The 19,572-nt window shown below is 37.4% G+C and overlaps 4 protein-coding genes across 6 annotated transcripts; 2 read left to right on the forward strand and 2 right to left on the reverse strand.

Moving 5' to 3' along the window:
* Positions 1–1,320: 1,320 nt before the first annotated feature.
* LOC119068311 lies at positions 1,321–8,352 on the reverse strand. 2 transcript variants are annotated; one of them, XM_037171855.1, is made up of 8 exons: positions 7,564–8,352; positions 6,044–7,443; positions 5,869–5,978; positions 5,706–5,796; positions 5,491–5,646; positions 5,059–5,424; positions 4,654–4,996; positions 1,321–4,591 (listed from the first exon to the last, which is right to left on the reverse strand). In XM_037171855.1, the coding sequence occupies exons 1-8, from the start codon at positions 7,806–7,808 to the stop codon at positions 2,416–2,418; spliced, it is 4,887 nt and encodes a 1,628-aa protein (XP_037027750.1). In that variant the 5' UTR covers positions 7,809–8,352; the 3' UTR covers positions 1,321–2,415. The 2 variants fall into 2 exon arrangements, with proteins under 2 accessions (XP_037027750.1, XP_037027749.1); XM_037171854.1 differs by having other exon boundaries at positions 6,044–7,446.
* A 3,499-nt stretch (positions 8,353–11,851) lies between these two features.
* Positions 11,852–12,935, forward strand: LOC119068078. Its single transcript, XM_037171485.1, has 4 exons — positions 11,852–12,002; positions 12,064–12,285; positions 12,356–12,583; positions 12,661–12,935. The coding sequence occupies exons 1-4, from the start codon at positions 11,918–11,920 to the stop codon at positions 12,894–12,896; spliced, it is 771 nt and encodes a 256-aa protein (XP_037027380.1). The 5' UTR covers positions 11,852–11,917; the 3' UTR covers positions 12,897–12,935.
* Positions 12,936–13,724: 789 nt separating this feature from the next.
* LOC119068310 (cathepsin B) lies at positions 13,725–15,997 on the forward strand. Of its 2 annotated transcripts, none has more exons than XM_037171851.1 (4): positions 13,725–13,923; positions 14,712–15,238; positions 15,301–15,565; positions 15,637–15,997. In XM_037171851.1, exons 2-4 carry the CDS (start codon positions 14,714–14,716, stop codon positions 15,837–15,839), a joined length of 993 nt encoding a protein of 330 aa, XP_037027746.1. In that variant the 5' UTR covers positions 13,725–13,923; positions 14,712–14,713; the 3' UTR covers positions 15,840–15,997. The 2 variants fall into 2 exon arrangements, with proteins under 2 accessions (XP_037027746.1, XP_037027747.1); XM_037171852.1 differs by lacking the exon at positions 13,725–13,923 and adding an exon at positions 14,256–14,415.
* A 1,757-nt stretch (positions 15,998–17,754) lies between these two features.
* On the reverse strand, positions 17,755–19,203 carry LOC119068047 (endocuticle structural glycoprotein SgAbd-9-like). Its single transcript, XM_037171414.1, has 3 exons — positions 19,050–19,203; positions 18,105–18,226; positions 17,755–18,034 (listed from the first exon to the last, which is right to left on the reverse strand). Exons 1-3 carry the CDS (start codon positions 19,056–19,058, stop codon positions 17,806–17,808), a joined length of 360 nt encoding a protein of 119 aa, XP_037027309.1. The 5' UTR covers positions 19,059–19,203; the 3' UTR covers positions 17,755–17,805.
* Between the last annotated feature and the right edge of the window lie 369 nt (positions 19,204–19,572).

Here is a 19,572-nt window from a genome sequence, read left to right on the forward strand (position 1 = left end):
GTAGTTTTTACTTTTTACTGCGTCGTATGCAAAGGAAAAACAGGCTCAATGTGCCTTTTAAACGCTATTACAAAATTTCATACGCGCATAAATGAGCTTCGAACACATATGAAAAGAAACAATCCAATTGAAAAAGTTTTCGACGTTAAATGACAGGAAATACTTGCTCAATGTGCCTGCTCATAAGAATTTTTTTTACCAACATCCCACAACACACACCCGATGTATACTTCTCTTTGTTGCATTCCAGTGTTAATGTGTGGTTATTTACTGACGAATAAAATGAAATGCTTCCCTTGGGCTTCACCTTCAATTGACATACATATCTTGTGTACTGGGGGCTATGTTTGAAATTTACTTAACTTGTGAAGTGGAGTAAACTTTTCCTCAAGATGTTCAGTGTAATTATTATAAATGCAGCACTCTTAAGTTCATTCAGTTTTTCACCACATGAATGTTAAATTCTGGTTGAAATTTAAACGACAATAATAATGAAATTTGCACATAATATACACTTTTTTAATTACTTTTTCTTCCGAATATATAAATATGTATGCATTATACTGGTAAATATTTTTGAATGTAAAGTTTTTTTTTTATTTAATAATATTTTTTTGTAAAAGTTTCGATAAAATCAAAAATATGGGGTATATATAATATTAGTTATATATATGTACTTAATTATAACATTGTTCATTTTGGCACACTAACTGAAATGGTTTAGTAAAATATATTTCAAAATGGTATACAATTAAACATACACTTTTCTCTTATAATTTTCTTTAAAGATTTTCTCTCTTTTTTTATGAGTTCATTTCTTAATTTTTTGTGTTTTGTCATTTTTTTTCATTTAAATTTAATTTTTTTAGTTTTACAAAAATATTTAAATTTACATTTTTCAAGTTTTTTTTTCTTCTTTTTTTTATATATAGTTGGTACAAGATGCAAATTGGAAAATTATAAGCGATTGTATATTGTTGATCTTAAGAATATATAAAATGTTATCCACATGAGCAATAAATATACCTGACTTGATTTTACATGCAATGTGGAAATTATCAATTTTTCATCCATTGTCCTGATTAACATCCCCTTTTTTCAAATGATTTCATACTGGTTTTGTATAAATAACCAAATTCAGGTTCAATTGAAATCAGGTTCAGATATACCTGAACTCAGATTTCCGATCATACTGACCTGCTAATACAGAACAATTTCTCGTAAACGTTTAGTGCGGTGACAAGACATATAACACGATAATTTGTTATATAAAACAGAAATTAGTTTTAAGCTCATTGTTTGTTGGCGTTTTTTTTCTCTAATATTATTAAATGCAAAACGTGCACGTCATTTTTCTTTGAGTTGGAATAAACATTAAAATCTCTAGCATTTTAGTTTAGGCATACCCTCGCGATGCTATTCATATTGTTTCGCATTCGAAAGAACAAATTAGCCGTAGAACATCAATACAAAGTTAGATTTTTAATGTGTTTGACTGGAGCGAAGGTTTTAACAAATTTTAGACGCAAATTTATGTGTATACATCAAATATGTAGGGTAGTTTCTAGTCTCTTGTATCCGGGATCATTCGTATTCGGAATTTGAGTTCTAAAATTTCTGAAAACTTCCTGAAGTATTCATTGCAGAATTAGTGTTCTTAGAATTTTAGAATTCCAAATTACAAGGCCTTCCAAAATTTTATTGCTGAATTGACTAGCCCTTTTTATTAAAAACTCATAATTGCAGGAATTAGTTATTTTTACGCAACAAGAGTGTGTGCAGTTCCGCAGGCCAAGTGGGAATTAATGCTGAAGACACTATTTTTAATAATATCCCGAGCGGTATATTCTAATGCTTACGGGACGCTAACATGCTGTAATACATTACGGTATTTGCTAGTTAAGTACTTGGCTGTGTGTTCGCTTTGAAAGGCACAAACTCTCCAAAACAACAAACTTCCAAGCAATGCCGTAATGTACTACTACATGCTAAACGAATAGCAAGTGATTTTTTCACCCACTACTGTTTACACTCCTCCTCCTGTTGCACCAAGACAATAATTGGAATATAATTGAAGCCATTCTACCTTAATCATAAAGTCAACTTGTTGGTCCCAGTGTATAAAAGTGACTAATGCTATGCTTCTCAAAGGAAGACAAAGGATTCGAAAGCTATGATTGGCTAAGAATTGTATTGACCAAAGGCTTCGGTCAAAATAAATACTGATGGTCTAACAATCCCCTAATTATGTCCCGATCACATCGAGTACTACAAACCAAAATATCAGCAAACGTTACACAATCTTCGATCAATTCGCTCAACTTGTCTACACTAGCAAACAAGCAACAAACTTGCATATTTACAGTGAAAGTACCCAATGAAATTGAATGATTCCAGTTTAGAGTAGCTAACACCTTAATAGAATGATGGAAAGGGATGATAATTTGGTGGATTCACCGAATGATGACTGGGTGACGTTAATGGCCTAACGGAATGGTGATAGTTTGTGGTTGAAACCTGATAAGCTCCAAATCCTCTCGGCGATACCATGTGCCTGTTTGTCGTCGAATCGGCCATAATGCGCGGTTGTTCGGCAGATAAAAGTCTCGAGTCAATGTGTCTGGAGTTCTGCTCCATAAGTAAATGAGCCGTTGGATCAACGAGGAGCCGATGATCGGATGCCACACCATTTGGTAGTAGTCGTTGATCGGCTGATGACAGAAACCGATGGTGGTCCAATCCTTCGCGTGAATTGTGAGGTGACAGGAATGTTCGATTGCTGATCATTCCCGACGTTGCGTTTTGAGCTAAATCTAGGGATGCCATTCGCAGCATTTCACTGTGCGAGTATGGCAATGATGTTTGTGACGACACCACTTGTCGACTCGTCATCAGACTCAAATCCACCGAAGTGGTTTGGTCTTGTTCCTGTTCTGACGACATTTGATCCTGTAACATGTGCTGCATGTGCTGCTGATGTTGCTGTTGCAATTGCTCCTGTTGCTGTTCTCGTTCGGAGAGAATGTCGTAGATATGATGGTGGTATCTACCGATGTTTAGATTCGAATTACTACTTGCAAGCTGAAAATTATGATGGAAGCCACTACTCAAATTCGTTCTGGATGTCATATCCAATCCCTGCATATCATTCAGTCCATCGGATATGCCATTACTTCGAAAACCTGATTCCACGTTCTGGTCCATGTATTTCGATCTCAGATCGGAAATATCGTCATTGCCGGTTCCGTTTTCATATTTAGATGAATACATCAATTCCATTTGGGTTGCACTGAATTTCAATCTCATTTCGTCACCTCCATTATGATTGCCCATGCTAAGATTCTGAGCCATGATACTATTTTCATCATCACTGGACATATGATGCTGACTATTCCTTCCATCAATTACCGACATATTATGGACTTGTTCGTCCAGGTCACGCTTTCGACAAATGTCTTGTCGGTATGAGTATCTCGGTAGTGCTGGCGATGATGCCGGCGATATGAGTTCATGTTCCGGATAGTTTCGCCGAGACAATTGTGATATCGGTGACGAAACATTATTCGATGAATTGTACATCGCATAATCACGACCTGGCGAGAGAACATGCGGCGTCGGTGGTGTTTGATGCTGGCTAACAAAATTATCATTATCTTGATACAGTTTATCGCTGGGCTCAATTGTGTGTGGCGTTGATGCTGTGTCCACATCAATATCGTCCTGAGGTAAATTGTTATCGATGGGAGATGCATGGGTGGGTGTTTGATTGTTGATGGTGGATGCCGATTGATCGAAATGCGGTATTTGTAGTGAGAAATTGGTGAGATTTTTCATCATTTTGATTTCGTTTTCGATCGAGCTCATGTTTTGAATGAATCGGTTTTCCTGTGGCGTTGAATTGTTATGTTCGCTTCGTAGCGACGCCATGTCTATGTCCATCGAATTGTTCATATTGTCGTTGTTATCCAAGTGATTGTCGTTACGACTATTTTTCGATAAATCGTTATCGACATTCATCATATTTCCGACGGAACTCAGGGCTGCTTCTACCAGCATGCTAGCTGACGACGACGAATTACGATTTGAACAATTTGGTGGATTGTTGTAGTACGGACCACCAAAAGGTTGTGCGTGTAAATGCGATAATGACGAAAGATGTGGAAGTTGAGGTAGATTGTTGGACGTCGGATGTATGGAATTGGAATACTGTGATATTGTTTGGCCATTATCGACAACATCTAAAAATGTTGAATTTTCATCATCGTCTTCGTGTTGCGATTCGTTCATGATTAGTCTTGTGAGAAAATCTCGATTCGGCTGGCTCAGTTTGCTATGCAGCTCGGAGTCATTTTCGCGGTTCGGATTTTCCGTGCTCATCCATTTTCTGCTTCCTTTACTGGCGATGGGATTCGTTATGGAGCTAACACTTAAATCTCGAATCTGTGTATCGTGTTCGTTTGCCTTATAGTCACTCTCCCCGTTGTCATTTGGCGGTAATACTGCATCTTGAGTTCGTGGCGCAGCGGTTGAAAGAAACGATTCAATGAGGCTAAGCTGTTTGCTTTGCTGACGTTTTTGAAACGTTTGTAGACTGAAAAAGAATGCGATAAAAAAGTGGATCTACGAAAGGTATAACGTCATCTAAATGCTTACAATTCCTCTTGAGCCTTATTTTCAATGGCCACCGATTCTTCTGCATCGTCAATTACGCTATTCGTTCTAGGCGCAGTCTCATCAGACAGTAATTTGTGCGCTTTTGGCTTTCTATCCTTCTTTCGTTGCTTAATGCCATGTTCCAAAATGGAAGATATCCGAGACGACAGCAGTGACAAATTTGATTCGGTTTTGCATAAATTGCTGATGGTTTTCCCAGATTTCTTGAAATTCTCGAAGATATTGTCTTCCGAAAATTCTGTTTCAGACTTATCGTGTGCCACCGAACTGAGGACCGAGTTTTGATCGTCCGAACTCTTTCGACGTTTCCGCGGTGCTTGTTCTGTAAGTAAAATTTTTGTTCTACCAAATTCACTTTCGAGTCGACCTTCTCTGGCTACTCACCCAAATATTCCACTTTCATGCCACCGGAGTATGCATCAAAGGTGTATGCCACACTTCTTTCGATTTTTGGCATTTGTTCTTGAGCGTAGTTGTGAACTTTCTTATAATGAAATTGAAGACATTGTTTCGTTGTAAATGCAGCGTTGCATTCACCCTCGATGCATTTAAACGGTCTAACCCCACTATGGGTGAGCATGTGAATTTTTAAGTTGCTTCGATTTTGGAACAGTTTCTGACATCGTGGACAACTAACGACTGCTGAATTTCGACTGTGCACCTCTTTGGAGTGTCGCTGTAGAGCAGCCCGAGAGCCCAACAATTTCGAACAAAGCTTACATTGGAAGTCACGAAGAACGTCAGCCATGTCTAGAACAAACAGAAAACGGTTATTAAATGTCGATCAGTCCTGTTATGCATAATGTTCCGTTATACCGCTGTGCATTCTCTTTATGTGAACTTTCAACTTTTGCGGTTGACAGAATTTTCGACCGCAGAAATCACATAGTGGTCTTGCCCGTTGTGGATTGGCACTACAGCCATAGGTACGATGCATTTCTAGGTAATTGAGTCTTAAGAAAAACTTTTTACCTGCAAAATAATGACAATCGTCAACATTCGTCAAAATTTTAAAGAATTTCAGACTTTACAGAATTGGCATTGATATGCTCCTTTCCCATCGTGCATTTGTGCGGCATGTTTAGTGATGTTTTCCTTTCCAAGCACAGACGCGCCGCATATCTTTAGAATTGAAATTGAGATTTTACTTAGGTCACATCGATAGTAAAACGTGGTAGTTGAAGCCAATCTTACCTTGCAATGATATTTTCGAATGGTCAAACTAAATGATGGATCGTGAAAAATTGAGCAATGATTTCGATAATACAATGGATGATCGAATTTGAGATTACAGCCTCCACAATCTGTAAAAATCAATGAACGTGATTGTAATGCTCGGTAAAGTTATACGCGCACACGCAATACTAACTCATTTTTTCAATTTTCTTCTTTCCCCACGCCGAATTACAATCGTCACTCCAGTAGACCAGCTCATCTCCGTCCTCAACTGTTGCACTCGTAACGAAAAACACATTCTTATCACTTATCACCACGGCCACATTCCTTTCAGTTTTCGTATTGGCTGGCCGTATATACCTCAACCAATTCGAATTGTTTTCATCGTCCAACGAGTAGTAGGTCGATTTTGTGCCATCATAGGCCTCGATAATAAATTTCATTGTGCAGTCATCAGCTATATCGACTTCGCTGATTTTCTGTCCGATTAACGGGCCCAATTTTGTGTATTTCGGAATCGATGATTTGGCTATAACGCCAGATACTTGAGCGTTGGATAGTTTAAGTTCGAATTTGTCGGGAAGTGAGCATTCGGAGAATGGAGTTTGAGTTGATGGAGACTGACTCAGAATGTCGGCGTTTTCCGTTTCACTGTTTTCGATTTTGATTGCTTTCTGCACAACCGAAGAATACTTATCCGTCCAAGTGATAAAATCAATTTTGTCCGCGATAAATGACTGGCACGTTCGGAATGGACATTCTTCTGGCACATGAATTTCCGAGCAATAGCGACAAAAATTGAATGTTTGAGCTTCACTTTCATTATCTAAACTATTTTCATCGTCTTCGTCGTCACCTTCATTCAGCACATTATTATCGTCACTCTCAAAGTCGTATTCATCTTCTCTGTCCGAATCAATTAGATCGGATTTGTCGTCAAAATCCTCGTCGTCATCTTCTTCGTCATCGTCAAATTCATTGAATGCGCCAGTATCACCCGTTGCTTCCGGTTTAACTTTAGAGATTTTCAAACCAGATTTACCATTTCGTTGCACTTGATACTCTTCAACTTCCGGCGAGGGTTTACTGCATTTAGTTGTTCGTTTTTTCGACTTCTTTTCGACCACAGCGTCTTTCACCGAATCGAATGACCGTGTTTTGTCTTTATTCGTCGTAGTCAAGCACAGCACCTCATCCGATCTGGTTTTTAGCATTTCACTTTCACTCAAAAACTTCTGTTCCATTTCACTTTTAATTTTCTCAGCTATTCGACAGTCCAATACTTCCGGTATATTGTTCGATTCATGGTAAGTGTCCAGTGTACTCGATATCGAATTGTCTTGTGCATCCTGGGAATTGTGACACAATACCGAGAAATTCGATTGTTCCGATTTTCGTAACGCAGCAAAATCTGGATTCCCCTTTGAGCTATTCGACAATCCATTTACAGAGTCCGCGAAATGCACTTTCTTTACCTTTTTGGCAATACGTGGCTTATCGACATCATCCGTTGAATTTTCATTTGCCAATTTATCGTTTGCATTCTGTTCATTGCTGTGAATCGGAAAATTGCTACCAATGTTGTTACTTCGCCTGCTTAAGAAGAAAAAAAATCGAGTGTTAGGTGTTGATGGCATTGTAATGGTGTTGTGGCATAAAAATAGACAAATTCATGAAAATCTTATCTCATCACTTTCGGTGCACAAAACTTACCCATCGTTATTAGCAAAATCGTTTTCAGCCAGTGCAAGCAAATATGTGACAAATTCGACATCATTTTTAAATGAAAGCTTTGTCCTTGTAAGCTCCCATTTTTCCGCATTCTTCGTTCCGATGTATATGTTCTTGCTGTAGTTTTGATGACGATACTTTTTTCCAGCACTTAATCCACGCTCGGCTAATTCAACCTGATTTTCACTACCCAACTCAGTGTTGGACGATTCTAATGACTTTGGCATCACTAAATAAACATTATTGAAGCAATCGTTGCGGAAAATTTTTTCACAAACTTCATTCGAATACACAAATACCCGACGGTTTTTTTTTAATGTCCCACGAACAAAAATTTCACTCTACTGTCTGCCACCATCCTTATGTTCGTTGGATCATTTTCCGTAAATCACGAACAGCAGTCGTCCTTTTTCACGCATGCATTTATTGATGTTTTTCATCTTACATACCGAAATGTTTATCAGTGGTTGGGGGTTGCGCACGCAACGCACATTATTATGGAATACAAAAATGTTCATGTGATTTAGGTGGTTTGTTGTCGAAAACACTTTCGCAACATAATTATTTAGCATTTTATCGGAGAAAATGCACTGAAATTATTTTACTTAAAGTGGAACAAAAGTATTGTGCCATTCATACGACAAGTACCTGATGCTGGAACGTATATTTGTTCTCCATTAACATAGTTTCACAATTGCACAATATTTCCGGTTTATTTTGCGGACGTATTTCTAGTCGACATGTATAGCTATGTGTTTTTTAACTTCCTAAACACATGATGTTCTAGTTGTCATGGAAATCTAAACACGAGGGAATGTTTAGGGTGAAAGTAGGATGGATATACTATACTGCAATGTACAGAATATCGAATAATAAGAAATCTTATATAAAAATCAATTGTTGTGTGTATTGTATCTCAATCAAAGTTGGAATTGGTTTAGCGTTTGAATTTTTCGTCAATTTTTAATTTTATGATCGACGTACCAAGATTGCAGTTCCCAAGCTTTGAGCAGTAAATTATGCACTTGATAATAATTTAACGAAATTCTCAATTTCGAAAATTTAAATCCGAAATCTAAATTAACGGATCGAATGGGTTTAGCGAAGCCATTATACCTGTCCGGTCGTAATTAACGGATTAATTGTGATGGAGGGCTTGGAGGTATGGTTTCAATGTGATAACGTTAATACGATCGAATTTGAATTGCTATTAGCGAATATTATGTTGCACAAATGAAATATTTATAATTTTGTTGCATTACCTTTTACCAACGGCTATCGTATACGTTGTCACTGCATTAGATATTTATGCTGCGACAGTTAGAACGGTTAGAGATGGAGCAAACAGTTCGTGACAAAGTCGAGTGTTTTTCGAGCTTGAGCTCGAGCTCGAAAGTTCGCTTGTTCTACTGTAAAGTGCTCTTTACAGTAGAGCAAGCGAACTTTCAGAGTGCTCGATTATAATTATGTATAGGCACCGCTGCCTTCGACTTAGAATCTCCCACTCGTCCAAGTGCATATTATATTTTACGTGTTACGGCATGTTTCATTTTCATTTACATTGCGTATTCACGTAAAGCATTGTACTTACGAGGTTCCAAGTTGTTATTTGACAAGACAACCCTTCGGGTCGGGCTGTAACACCCCACTTATCAAATACACAACTTGGAACCTCGGAAGTAATATACTATTACTCCATTAAATATAGCAGAGTTTTGCCGTATGATGCCCCGAATTCGTCACTTATTGAGCAGCATGTACACGACAGAGTAAAGTTAGGTTTATTTTACTCTACCGTGAGCATTGACATAACAGCAATTTCTTTGACAGGTATGGACAGGTATGGAATAAAGCGAAAACAGACGAAATATGTTCAAATTTGGCCGACCTACTAGCAAAACTGCTTGCCGATTTCGACTACATTCTCTTTAATAGATAGGTACTGATCGTTCAAATCAGGGAAAAAAAGTTTATGAAATTTGATTCACCAGAGCGTGAGCTAGGTCTCTTGGAGTGAGCTCTTATCCGGCTACTCGGCCGTACAGTGAACGTGGAGTATTTTGTCAATATCTCGAGTAAATTTTGACCGTATTTCATGATTTTTTGTTTGTTTGAAAGGTATTAACGATTGTAAAGCGTCAGTACTATTTTCGGTCTCCTAACAAAATGGCTGCCGGCGGCCATATTGGATTTTAGTAAAAATGATATAAAGTTGGAAAAATTGTACTTAGAGAGTTTATGTTAACATAGAAGTAATTGGTTATGTGTGTGGGGTGTTTTAGGCATTCCATATATGGACATCTATATTCAACTATATACAGCTTTATTGAGCTATATAATAGCATATTCATCTGTGAAATGTTTATTTATAGTAAAATATAGCGGAATATAGCTGGAATTTATGAAAGTTGCCTTCTTACAGGACTCTCTATTTTGCTTCCGGCCAAAGCACCTAGCAGGGTAATAGAAAAAAATAAAGTAGTACTTTAATCGAAGTATGCGAATATTTCCATACCTTTTTTTTCATAATGTCATTGCAAAATTACCATTAAGGCTGATAATGGTATTATTGGTATCAAAAAACTACTCTATTTGACGTGTAAAATCCTCTATTACCCTGCTAGGTGCTTTGCTCCGGCAATTTAATTGTATATGATAACAAGGCAAAGAGTGGATAATGTAAGTGATTTTACTTTACTAGTGAGGTAATGTGGCCTTTCCCTCACTAGTGAAGACCCTTTTCCTCGCTCGTAAAATAAAACGCCATACTTTACACGTGAAATAACTTGATATCTCGTATCACGATGAGTAAAAGTACCTCGGGCTGAAGCCCTCGGATACTTTTACTCATCTGGATACGAGATATCAAATTACTTCACTGGTATAGTAATGTACTATTATCGCATACGCGGTGTGATTCCCCGAATCACCTATGATATATAAACAAACATTATACTTCTGTAAATTGTCAAAGTGTCATTCGCATATCTTGTTGTCTCGTTTTCGCTTATGCGATAAAAAAGAATATGCACGTATGACAAGCCGTCTCGGCAAGCCTCGACCGCTTTGCCATACGTGCATAATATTTATTATCACATACGCGCGGATGTTCAGATGTCAAAATTACTTAACTAGAAGTTTAATTCAAAAATTACACTTCAGTTCTATGTTGTTGTCTCGTTTTCGCTTATGTGATAAAATAGAGTGCACACTTGTCGCTATCAGTCTCGGCAAGCCTCGACTTCTTCGTGACAAATGTGTAATATATATTAAAGGACGAATAGCTTTTCAGTAGAGAAGAGTATGAAGTAAGAGAAATAAAAAGTTTCACACTAAAGGCTTTTGATACAAATAGGTGTTTCGTACGGGTCGGCGTTAGCTATGTTTTTATAGATGTGTCGGCATGTACTACGTGTGGGGATGCATTTATTCTGTTAAATACATTCATGGTCTCGGCTTCCGTCAGGGACTTCCGTGTTTGAAACGACTGTAATTCAATTTGAACTGTAAATTTTATGAAACTTTTGCTTGAATGGCCAGTGCATAACTTCAAGATCTATTTTACAGTAATGTTCTTTCGATGTTTCTCATTGCTTCTAGCTTCTAGCAGAAGTAAAACGCTTAACCTTAACATTCAGTTATTTACTTAGTCGTTATTGCGTTCAATTTATTATTTCAACAAAATAGAAGAGTTCTGTTGTTTCAACTGTTTCAAGGTACATTATTTTTAAATTCCTTGTTACCGTGGCAGTGAATTGAACTCTTCATTAAATAGATGGTGCGAAAATAAGAAATGTGTTATACTCTCGCAAGCACGACGAAGACATTTTTGGTGACGATATCCAAATTGTAACATTGTAAATCTACGTGACAAATGATGACAATGAAATTTGTTAGTCCGAGCCGAGTGAAGTGAAGGTTGTTATCTGTATAGTTCAGGGAACTCCTTCCTACAATGAGTTACGAAATATGACTTTTTGTAGTGAATAGCGAATAGCTTCACTAATTGTTCAAACCAAAGCACCTAGCAGGGCAATAAAGGTTTCACCACGTCAAACAGATACTAGCAGGCTTATTGGTATTTTTTTTAAACGTAGATTAAAGTACTACTTAATTTTTTTTCTATTACCCTACACCTGCCTTGTTCAAACATTTTAAAAAATTTGAAAACGAGTTCAACTGAAAGAACACTTGTTCAAATACGGATTCAGGCTGACGTGTCCCCATGGGAGAGTGTAAATATTTTTCTTGTGTATTATATGACACACCTTTGCTTATAAAAGCAAAAAAAAATAATTTTATTGTTGCAGTCGCTGAAGATTTTTATTCAAGTATTATGGTTGTGTTACAAGTACTGATCGGTTTATGCTTGATAGCATCGTCCTGTTGTACATCATGCAAATGCAAAATCAAGAAGCAAAGTAAAAGAAAGAAAAAAAATATTTAAAAAATCAAAATTTGATTTTTTGCTGTAAATTACAGATGAATGTACCGATACCGAAGTATTCCTAACCCATGATCCATATCAATGCCAGAGTACATGTGCCATGTATGGAGTCAGTGTTAGTTGTAAGGAGAATTATGCTCCAGCTGGTGATTGCTACTGCAAACCCGAATTCGCAAGGTATTACGACTGCGGACCGTGCATTCCTTTGTGGAGTAAAATTTGCCAAAAATTGGGAGAGAACGTGATTCCATCCGAGAGTAATTTCCTTTATTTCTTCGTCATAACCCCCGCAACAAACTTTAAGAATACATACTTTGTCCCCCGCAGAGCTATGTGCAGAAAGGCAAAATGAACAATTCAGCGCATCAGGTGGACGAGGGTGTAGAGACACGTGCATAGACTATGACACAAAAGAATGTATGCTTACAATTATGCCAGTGCCAGCCCCATACGTTCCCGTGTGCGAATGCAAAGAAGGCTACGCTCGACTTCCGACTGGTGAATGTGTTGAGGTCTCTTCAAACGAATGCTATGAATTTTATAAGCCAACGCCTGGTATGTGGTTCGCAACTCTATGATGTTATTAGTAGAATCCTCTTTTAAACATTTTCTTTCTATTGTTTATTTTCCAGAAAGATGCGCAAAACTAGGAAAGCTGTACAGTCCCTTCGGTTCCGCATGTCAACAGGGATGTGACGACTACGACCCAAAATCGAATATGTGCCTACAACCGCAACGTCCGAACCAACATATTGCAAATAAAATGATTTTACGTGAAGCATGCTATTGTCCATTAGGAAAAGTGGTGGATTATCTGGGAAGATGTATCCCAGTAGAATCATGTCCCGTAAAACCAAGAGTACTCTGAGGCTGATTTATGCCGTCAAATAAAAGTCTGTTTCGCAAAGTTTGATCTTTTGTATTTTTTTCCTGCGGTCTGTGTAGATACATGAAACGATGCACGAAACTTAAGTTAATGGTGGCTGTTATTGTGCGTGAAATCAATGCACTATAGGTCCAGGCAATAATACTTGTATGTCACGTCAGATCCGAATTTTTATACATACCCAATGTTCACGGTTGGATCGAACTTTTTTGTTACGACTACTTGTGATTTGTCTTCTGCACCTTTCTATCTCATACATTAAAATGCGATAGAGACAGAGAAACTGATTTAAGACTGGTTTTTCATCGACGATTCTAGGCTAATGCCTAGAATTAGTCCATCTACCCCTTGTACTTAAATTGACTCGGGCGGTTATGGATGCAGGTTTTTCGAAACGGCACAGCGGGATCCATGAAGTGAATGCAGTTTCGTACAGTAATTGAGTCCCTCAAGTCTAAGTTATTTTTACACCCACCGTATTACACTAGCAAATCTTAGCTTAGAAACTTTTGTTCCCTTATTTACGTACCACACCACAGTTTCTCAATCCACATAAAAGACTTCGTACATACCGCGTATAAGTGTAATCGAGCTATGTTTCAATGTGATTTCATGTGGATTGTATTGGATTGCATTTGTGAATTGAATAACGTTGAAAGCAGACAAACATTTCTAAGCTAAGTTCATCGGGTGTAGTAGCTCAGTCGAAACAATTTTTTCGAATCGATATGTGTGAATGTTATTTCAAAAAGTTGTGGGCAATTTTATTCTATTCCACTCATTCTGTACTAATTCTTCTACTACCTTTGTTGACAGACGATTTTTTTATTTGTGTTTTAGACATTTTAGAACCAATTTTAGTACATTGAATGACTTGAATATCGGCGTACGATTGAGGAACACAACACAACGAAGAAAGAAACTAATTGGTGAACAAAGTATCTAGTGATTTACTGAAACGAGGACTAATCGAATAATCTTAGAACGCATTTGGAAAACATAATATCCAGTAAGTGGCAAACTCTACGTATTTTTATTAAAATATTTATGCGAATTATTAAACGATGTGGCATTGAAATGATTCATGTGATTGTTTACTTCATTTCATTCTTATTATTCTTACTGTTTCGCTGAAATTCTTCAGGCATTTAACAAATGGTTTGGAGGGTGATTCACGTAGAACTATAAGTATTTCCACGTTATCCTCTTGCATGTTTCTCACAAATTTATAGGGTCAGTAAAGGTTGCGTACAGCAGAATTATCTCGCCACAAAGAGTATACGAAAATATCACACACACAAACTTATTGTTTACGAATGACAAATGGTCTGTCTTTATCGCCAGTTGTTATTTTCTATGTGAATCATTTTCAATAAGTTTTTCGCTGCATCGCAGTTTATATATAAATGAGATTAAGCGATTCAGTTCAGTTCAAAACCCGCATTCAGCAAATAAAACACAAAGTGGACAATTTACTTTAACAAAAAATAGACTTATTCAGGTACGTTATCAGTTTGGGGATTCGCGCTTATCCTAAATATGTTTCGTTTACCTGTGTTCATCGTTCAAGTGTACAATAAACAATTCACCTAAAGGTTTGAACCTGTTCAAGGGATGTTGTCCTAGATAATTAACTGTACGTTTACGTTTACACTAATGCCTCTCTATACTGATATATACGGCGAATAGTTCATTCAAGGAAATTCGGACTGACATAACTGCCCTTCGACAAGAATTTTTTCGTTGGCTCACACACTTTCATGCAGCACTACAATTCCGAACTTTCTCTTCTTTCAGTCATGCTACGCTACATCGTTCTAGCATCAATTTTAGCTATTGCTTTAGCTGCCGATGATCCGTTATCACAAGAATTTGTTGATAAAATCAATGCCAAAGCTACAACATGGAAAGCCGGCCGAAATTTCGGTCCACACGTAACCATGAACTACGTTCGCAGCTTGCTTGGCGTTCATGAAGACTCCTACAAATTTCGCTTGGAGGAGAAGCCCACTTTGGTTGGATATCGAGATGATCTTCCCGAACAATTCGATGCCCGCGAGAACTGGCCAGATTGTCCAACCATTAGAGAAATTCGTGATCAAGGCTCATGTGGTTCGTGCTGGGCGTTCGGTGCTGTCGAAGCAATGTCGGACCGAGTTTGTGTCCATTCCAATGCTACGGTACATTTCCGATTCTCGGCCGATGATTTAGTTTCGTGTTGCCATACTTGCGGATTTGGTTGCAATGGTGGATTCCCGGGAATGGCTTGGAGATACTGGGTGCACAATGGTATCGTCAGCGGTGGAAATTTCGGCTCATCACAGGTACATTAACTGTTTTCATTGGATTAATAACTTTGTTGGGATTAATTGGGTTCATTTTTAAGGGATGTCGTCCGTACGAGATCGCCCCGTGTGAACATCACGTGAATGGAACCCGTCCACCGTGCAATGGAGAAGAGGGAAATACCCCAAAATGTGTGCACACTTGCCAAGAGTCGTATACCAAATCGTATAAAGACGACAAACATTACGGTAAATCGTCGTACTCCGTCAAACGGAACGAAGCGGACATTCGCAGGGAAATCTTCCAAAATGGACCAGTTGAAGGCGCTTTTACTGTTTATGAAGATTTAATTAACTACAAAGAAGGTAATATCGACGACCGAAATCAGTTTTGTATTTTTCAGAAGTCACAGCTCCGCTGAATTTTACTTTCACAGGCGTTTATCAACATGTCGAAGGAAAAATGTTAGGAGGTCATGCCATTCGTATATTAGGTTGGGGCACTGAAAACGATACTCCTTACTGGTTGATTGCCAACAGTTGGAATACGGACTGGGGAAACAATGGATTTTTCAAAATACTCCGTGGTCAGGATCACTGCGGCATTGAGGGACAAATCTCGGCCGGAATACCAAAGTAAAAATGTAAAAAATAAGTAAATCGATGCAACCAAGATCAGTGATCTTTTATTGCTGAAGTTGTGGTGCATCGGAGGGCCTAAATTGTTATTAAAATAACTTTTTTGTTACACACACACACTCCTCACAGCATACCAATAAATTTTTGATCATTTTTACATATCAATGTTTCAATTCAGACGACTGAAATCAGTTGAGGTCAGTATACGGCTGAGGAGAGCTGATCTGTAGCGTTGAATTAACTTCAAATTTGCTTGCATGAAAGAAAAACTCGTCCTATTGTCTCGTAATTTCGCATGTCTTCGGGGTGTGGATTGAACAGATCTAAACAGCTTAAACTTTCAAGTCTTTGACTGATAGCAAAATTATCCCTTCAAGTGTTATCAAGTTTAATGAACAGACTGTGTACATATCAATACCACATTGAACTACGGGCTTGAGACATAATGCCAAATTATTGTATCGACTGTTAGTTAATAATAACTTGTCTTGAGGTACTTGTCATCGAATATTTTCATATACTTAAGCTGTTATGAAGGGAAAACGTTTTGAAGGGAAAATTTGATTCGGAAAAGGAACCTGCGGGAAGAAGTGTCAAAGAATTTTATTTAACACTTCCCGCAAGTTCGGCACAATAAAAACTTCCTCATGAACACACGTCTCCAAGGCAAGTTAAAATAGTTTGGTCCGAATTATATTTCTCTCTCATCATAACAGTCGTGGAATCCATTTTTTTTTTTAAATGAATATTTTCAACTTTCACAAATTATACTTAAAGGCCTGCTGCACTGTGTCAGACAAATTGAAAATTAACCTGATTGGACACGACAAAATTTTCAATAAATTTTTTTATTTTTAATCTTAATTTGTCATTTGATCATCAATTCGATTCATTTTAACATTAACATGGATTTTTATGCAAATCTAGGCAAACTGTCTTTTATTAAAAGCTAACACATTTGTGGTGGTTAAGTAGGGTTTCCACTCAACAAAAACTACCGCGTGAGAGAGCCAGCTGTCAAGCAAACAACGCAAATATTGAAAAAATCAATTTTGTCTCTCACACGGAGTAACTTTTTGGTAGGTGAAAATTAAGCCTTATCGTATTAGATTTTTCAAAAAGGATTTTCGTAAAGAGTAGCGAAAATACAATGCGAAACGGCCAAATATAGATTTTAATTTTAGCTAGTTGTCCATGCCTCTCAAATGACTCGTATGACGTAACCCAAATACGATAAATTTGTGTGCATAATCTAGCCTAGTCTATATTTTGGCGAGATATCAATTAAGCTTCAAAGAGTATTTGCATACTTCGAGGCGTCCGGAAATCAAGCTGGTCAGATGTTACAAGCTGAACTTGTTATTGACCGTTTAAGAGACACCTCTACTTTGCCGAAAAGCATACATTAGGGCGATTTTTAAATACAGGATTTTAGTTTACTTTTGATGATATCTTTCCATCAGAATCCTTTTTCAAAAATGTACGACCGCAATTCCGACCACGAATGTGTTAGCTTTCAACAGAAAATAGATTTGGTTGTAGTCGTTTGATCAGCTCTGACAAAAGTGAGCAGTTTAATGAAATTTTCATAAACTGCTCATTGTTCTCAGACAATTGTTACAACCAAATATATTTTCTAATAAAACTAATTTTTATTTAAAGCTAACAGATTCGTGGTCGGAATTGCGGTCGTACATTTTTCAAAAAGGATTCTGATGAAAAGATATTAACAAAAATGAAATACGAAACACGCAAATGTAGGCTACAATTTTAGGTAAGTGCCGGTGCCTCTTAACCTCATATATTGTACAATGATATGTCTGTTTAGTAACTGTACAGGTACAACTTTTAAAATGATGAGAGATATAATTTTTCCGGAATCGTTTGTGGGATCATTTCAATGAAAAAAGGTATCATTAAGCGGTTGTCAATATGATTTTATTGAATTAAATGGACGACAAATTTGTTTATGCTTTCACTCCAGCGGCAGCCCTAGCGGCAGCACTAATGCTTTCTGCAATAATTGAACCGAAAGGCACAAATCCATTTTCGTCAGCTGTGTAATGTACTTCGACTGGGCTACCGTCTGCGTCGATGTATTTGTAGAATCCACTTTGAGCAACATATGCTTCATCTGTGCCGGCGTTCTTTACTACTCCGGTCTCTTCCCGTACGGATCCATCACCGGTTTCGTAGCTAAAAGGTGATTCAGAGGTGTTAATGGCTTTGCTCCAGTGTTAAACGGAACACAGTTTTCTCATTTTACCTGTACACGTATGATCCGTCAGGTTGGAATTCACTAACTGATTTTACAATTGGAACCACATCCGTATCGGGTGTTGGGGGAGCAGCCAATGCCATGCTGACGAATAATGTGAAGACGATAATCTGGAAATTTGAGATGTTTTGTTCTCATTTTAGAGCGGAAAGTTTCACAAAAACACAATTTAGGTGACAAAGGCTATGACGAATCGGTACACAGTCGAGCAATGAATCACTAATTGACTCATCAACGTAAATTCACGTAAGTTTTAAGACATCTGCTTTGATGCTCAGGCAGTCGTTGTCTCGTTCTCCAAATGTGCAAAGGAAAGTCGGATTATTTCAGTGCAACAATGTAAGTGTGATACCCGAAATGTTGAAGTGAGGAAAAAATATTTCTTCGACTTACTGAACAGATAGCATCAGTGAGTAAAGTTTAGCCTGTTTCAGATAGTTTTAGGTACTGTTGCTAGTTTTTCGAGTATGGAAACAAATTGCGTTAAAGACATTTTGTCTTCATTACAGAGACAAATTCTTCAATCACAGAGGTTCTAGAGAAAGCTTTCGATTACGCCTCGAATAGGATCAGTCTCATTCATGCATCCCAATGAAAAACTTCATAATCAGGCCACATTATCGATATGAAAGAGATATCTATCCGAAAAGTGTCGTCATTTTTCATACAGAAGTGACGTAGTTTTTCAGTTAGAATTATTGTTAATGTGTTGAGAATAGCGCCCCAGTTAAAAAAAAATTGTCATCGGGTTTGATTAGCACAAATTAATACCGTGGCACTTAATGTAATTTTGTTAATTAAACAATTTGGTCATAACAAAAAAATCGACGAGTTCGCAACAGATATCACCAAAAATATTCCGATGGTCCTTCTTCAAGTGAACCGATTGGTATTATTCTAATCACAATATTTGCTTCAACAATATTCACTCACGGTTTTCATTTTTGAATTGTATGTAGTCGACGGTTTTGTCAAAATAGATCGAACGGCTAATAGCACTAAACACAAACTGCATGATTAGAACCAAAAATCTATCGAATTTATACAAATTGTAGAACTCTGCAGATGATGGAAATGCTTGCATCGATGACCTTTGAAAAGATTCTTGTTTCGGTAACAGCCAAACAAGTTCAGCAACGTCGATTTTGTGCTTTTTAATGATGACGATAAATTTAATAAATTAAAGTTCACCGATTTAATGATAAGCAAAATGCAAAAACAAAAATGTTTCCCACTAATGCACCAAACTTTTATGGTGTGACTCGACGTTTTATGGTTCTATTATGAAACATAGAATCAATAAAGTGGTTGAATTAGCACCATTAGAAAATGTTGAACAGTGTTCTCAGATACACGGTAATTGATGCAACAACAAACAGACTCTTACTGTCTAACCACAAGAACGGAATAAAGAGCATGACATGGTATTAGATGATGATAGCACTGTTTCAGTGTG

The sequence above is a fragment of the Bradysia coprophila genome, assembly GCF_014529535.1.
Source record: "Bradysia coprophila strain Holo2 chromosome X unlocalized genomic scaffold, BU_Bcop_v1 contig_173, whole genome shotgun sequence".
Taxonomy (NCBI): domain Eukaryota; kingdom Metazoa; phylum Arthropoda; class Insecta; order Diptera; family Sciaridae; genus Bradysia; species Bradysia coprophila.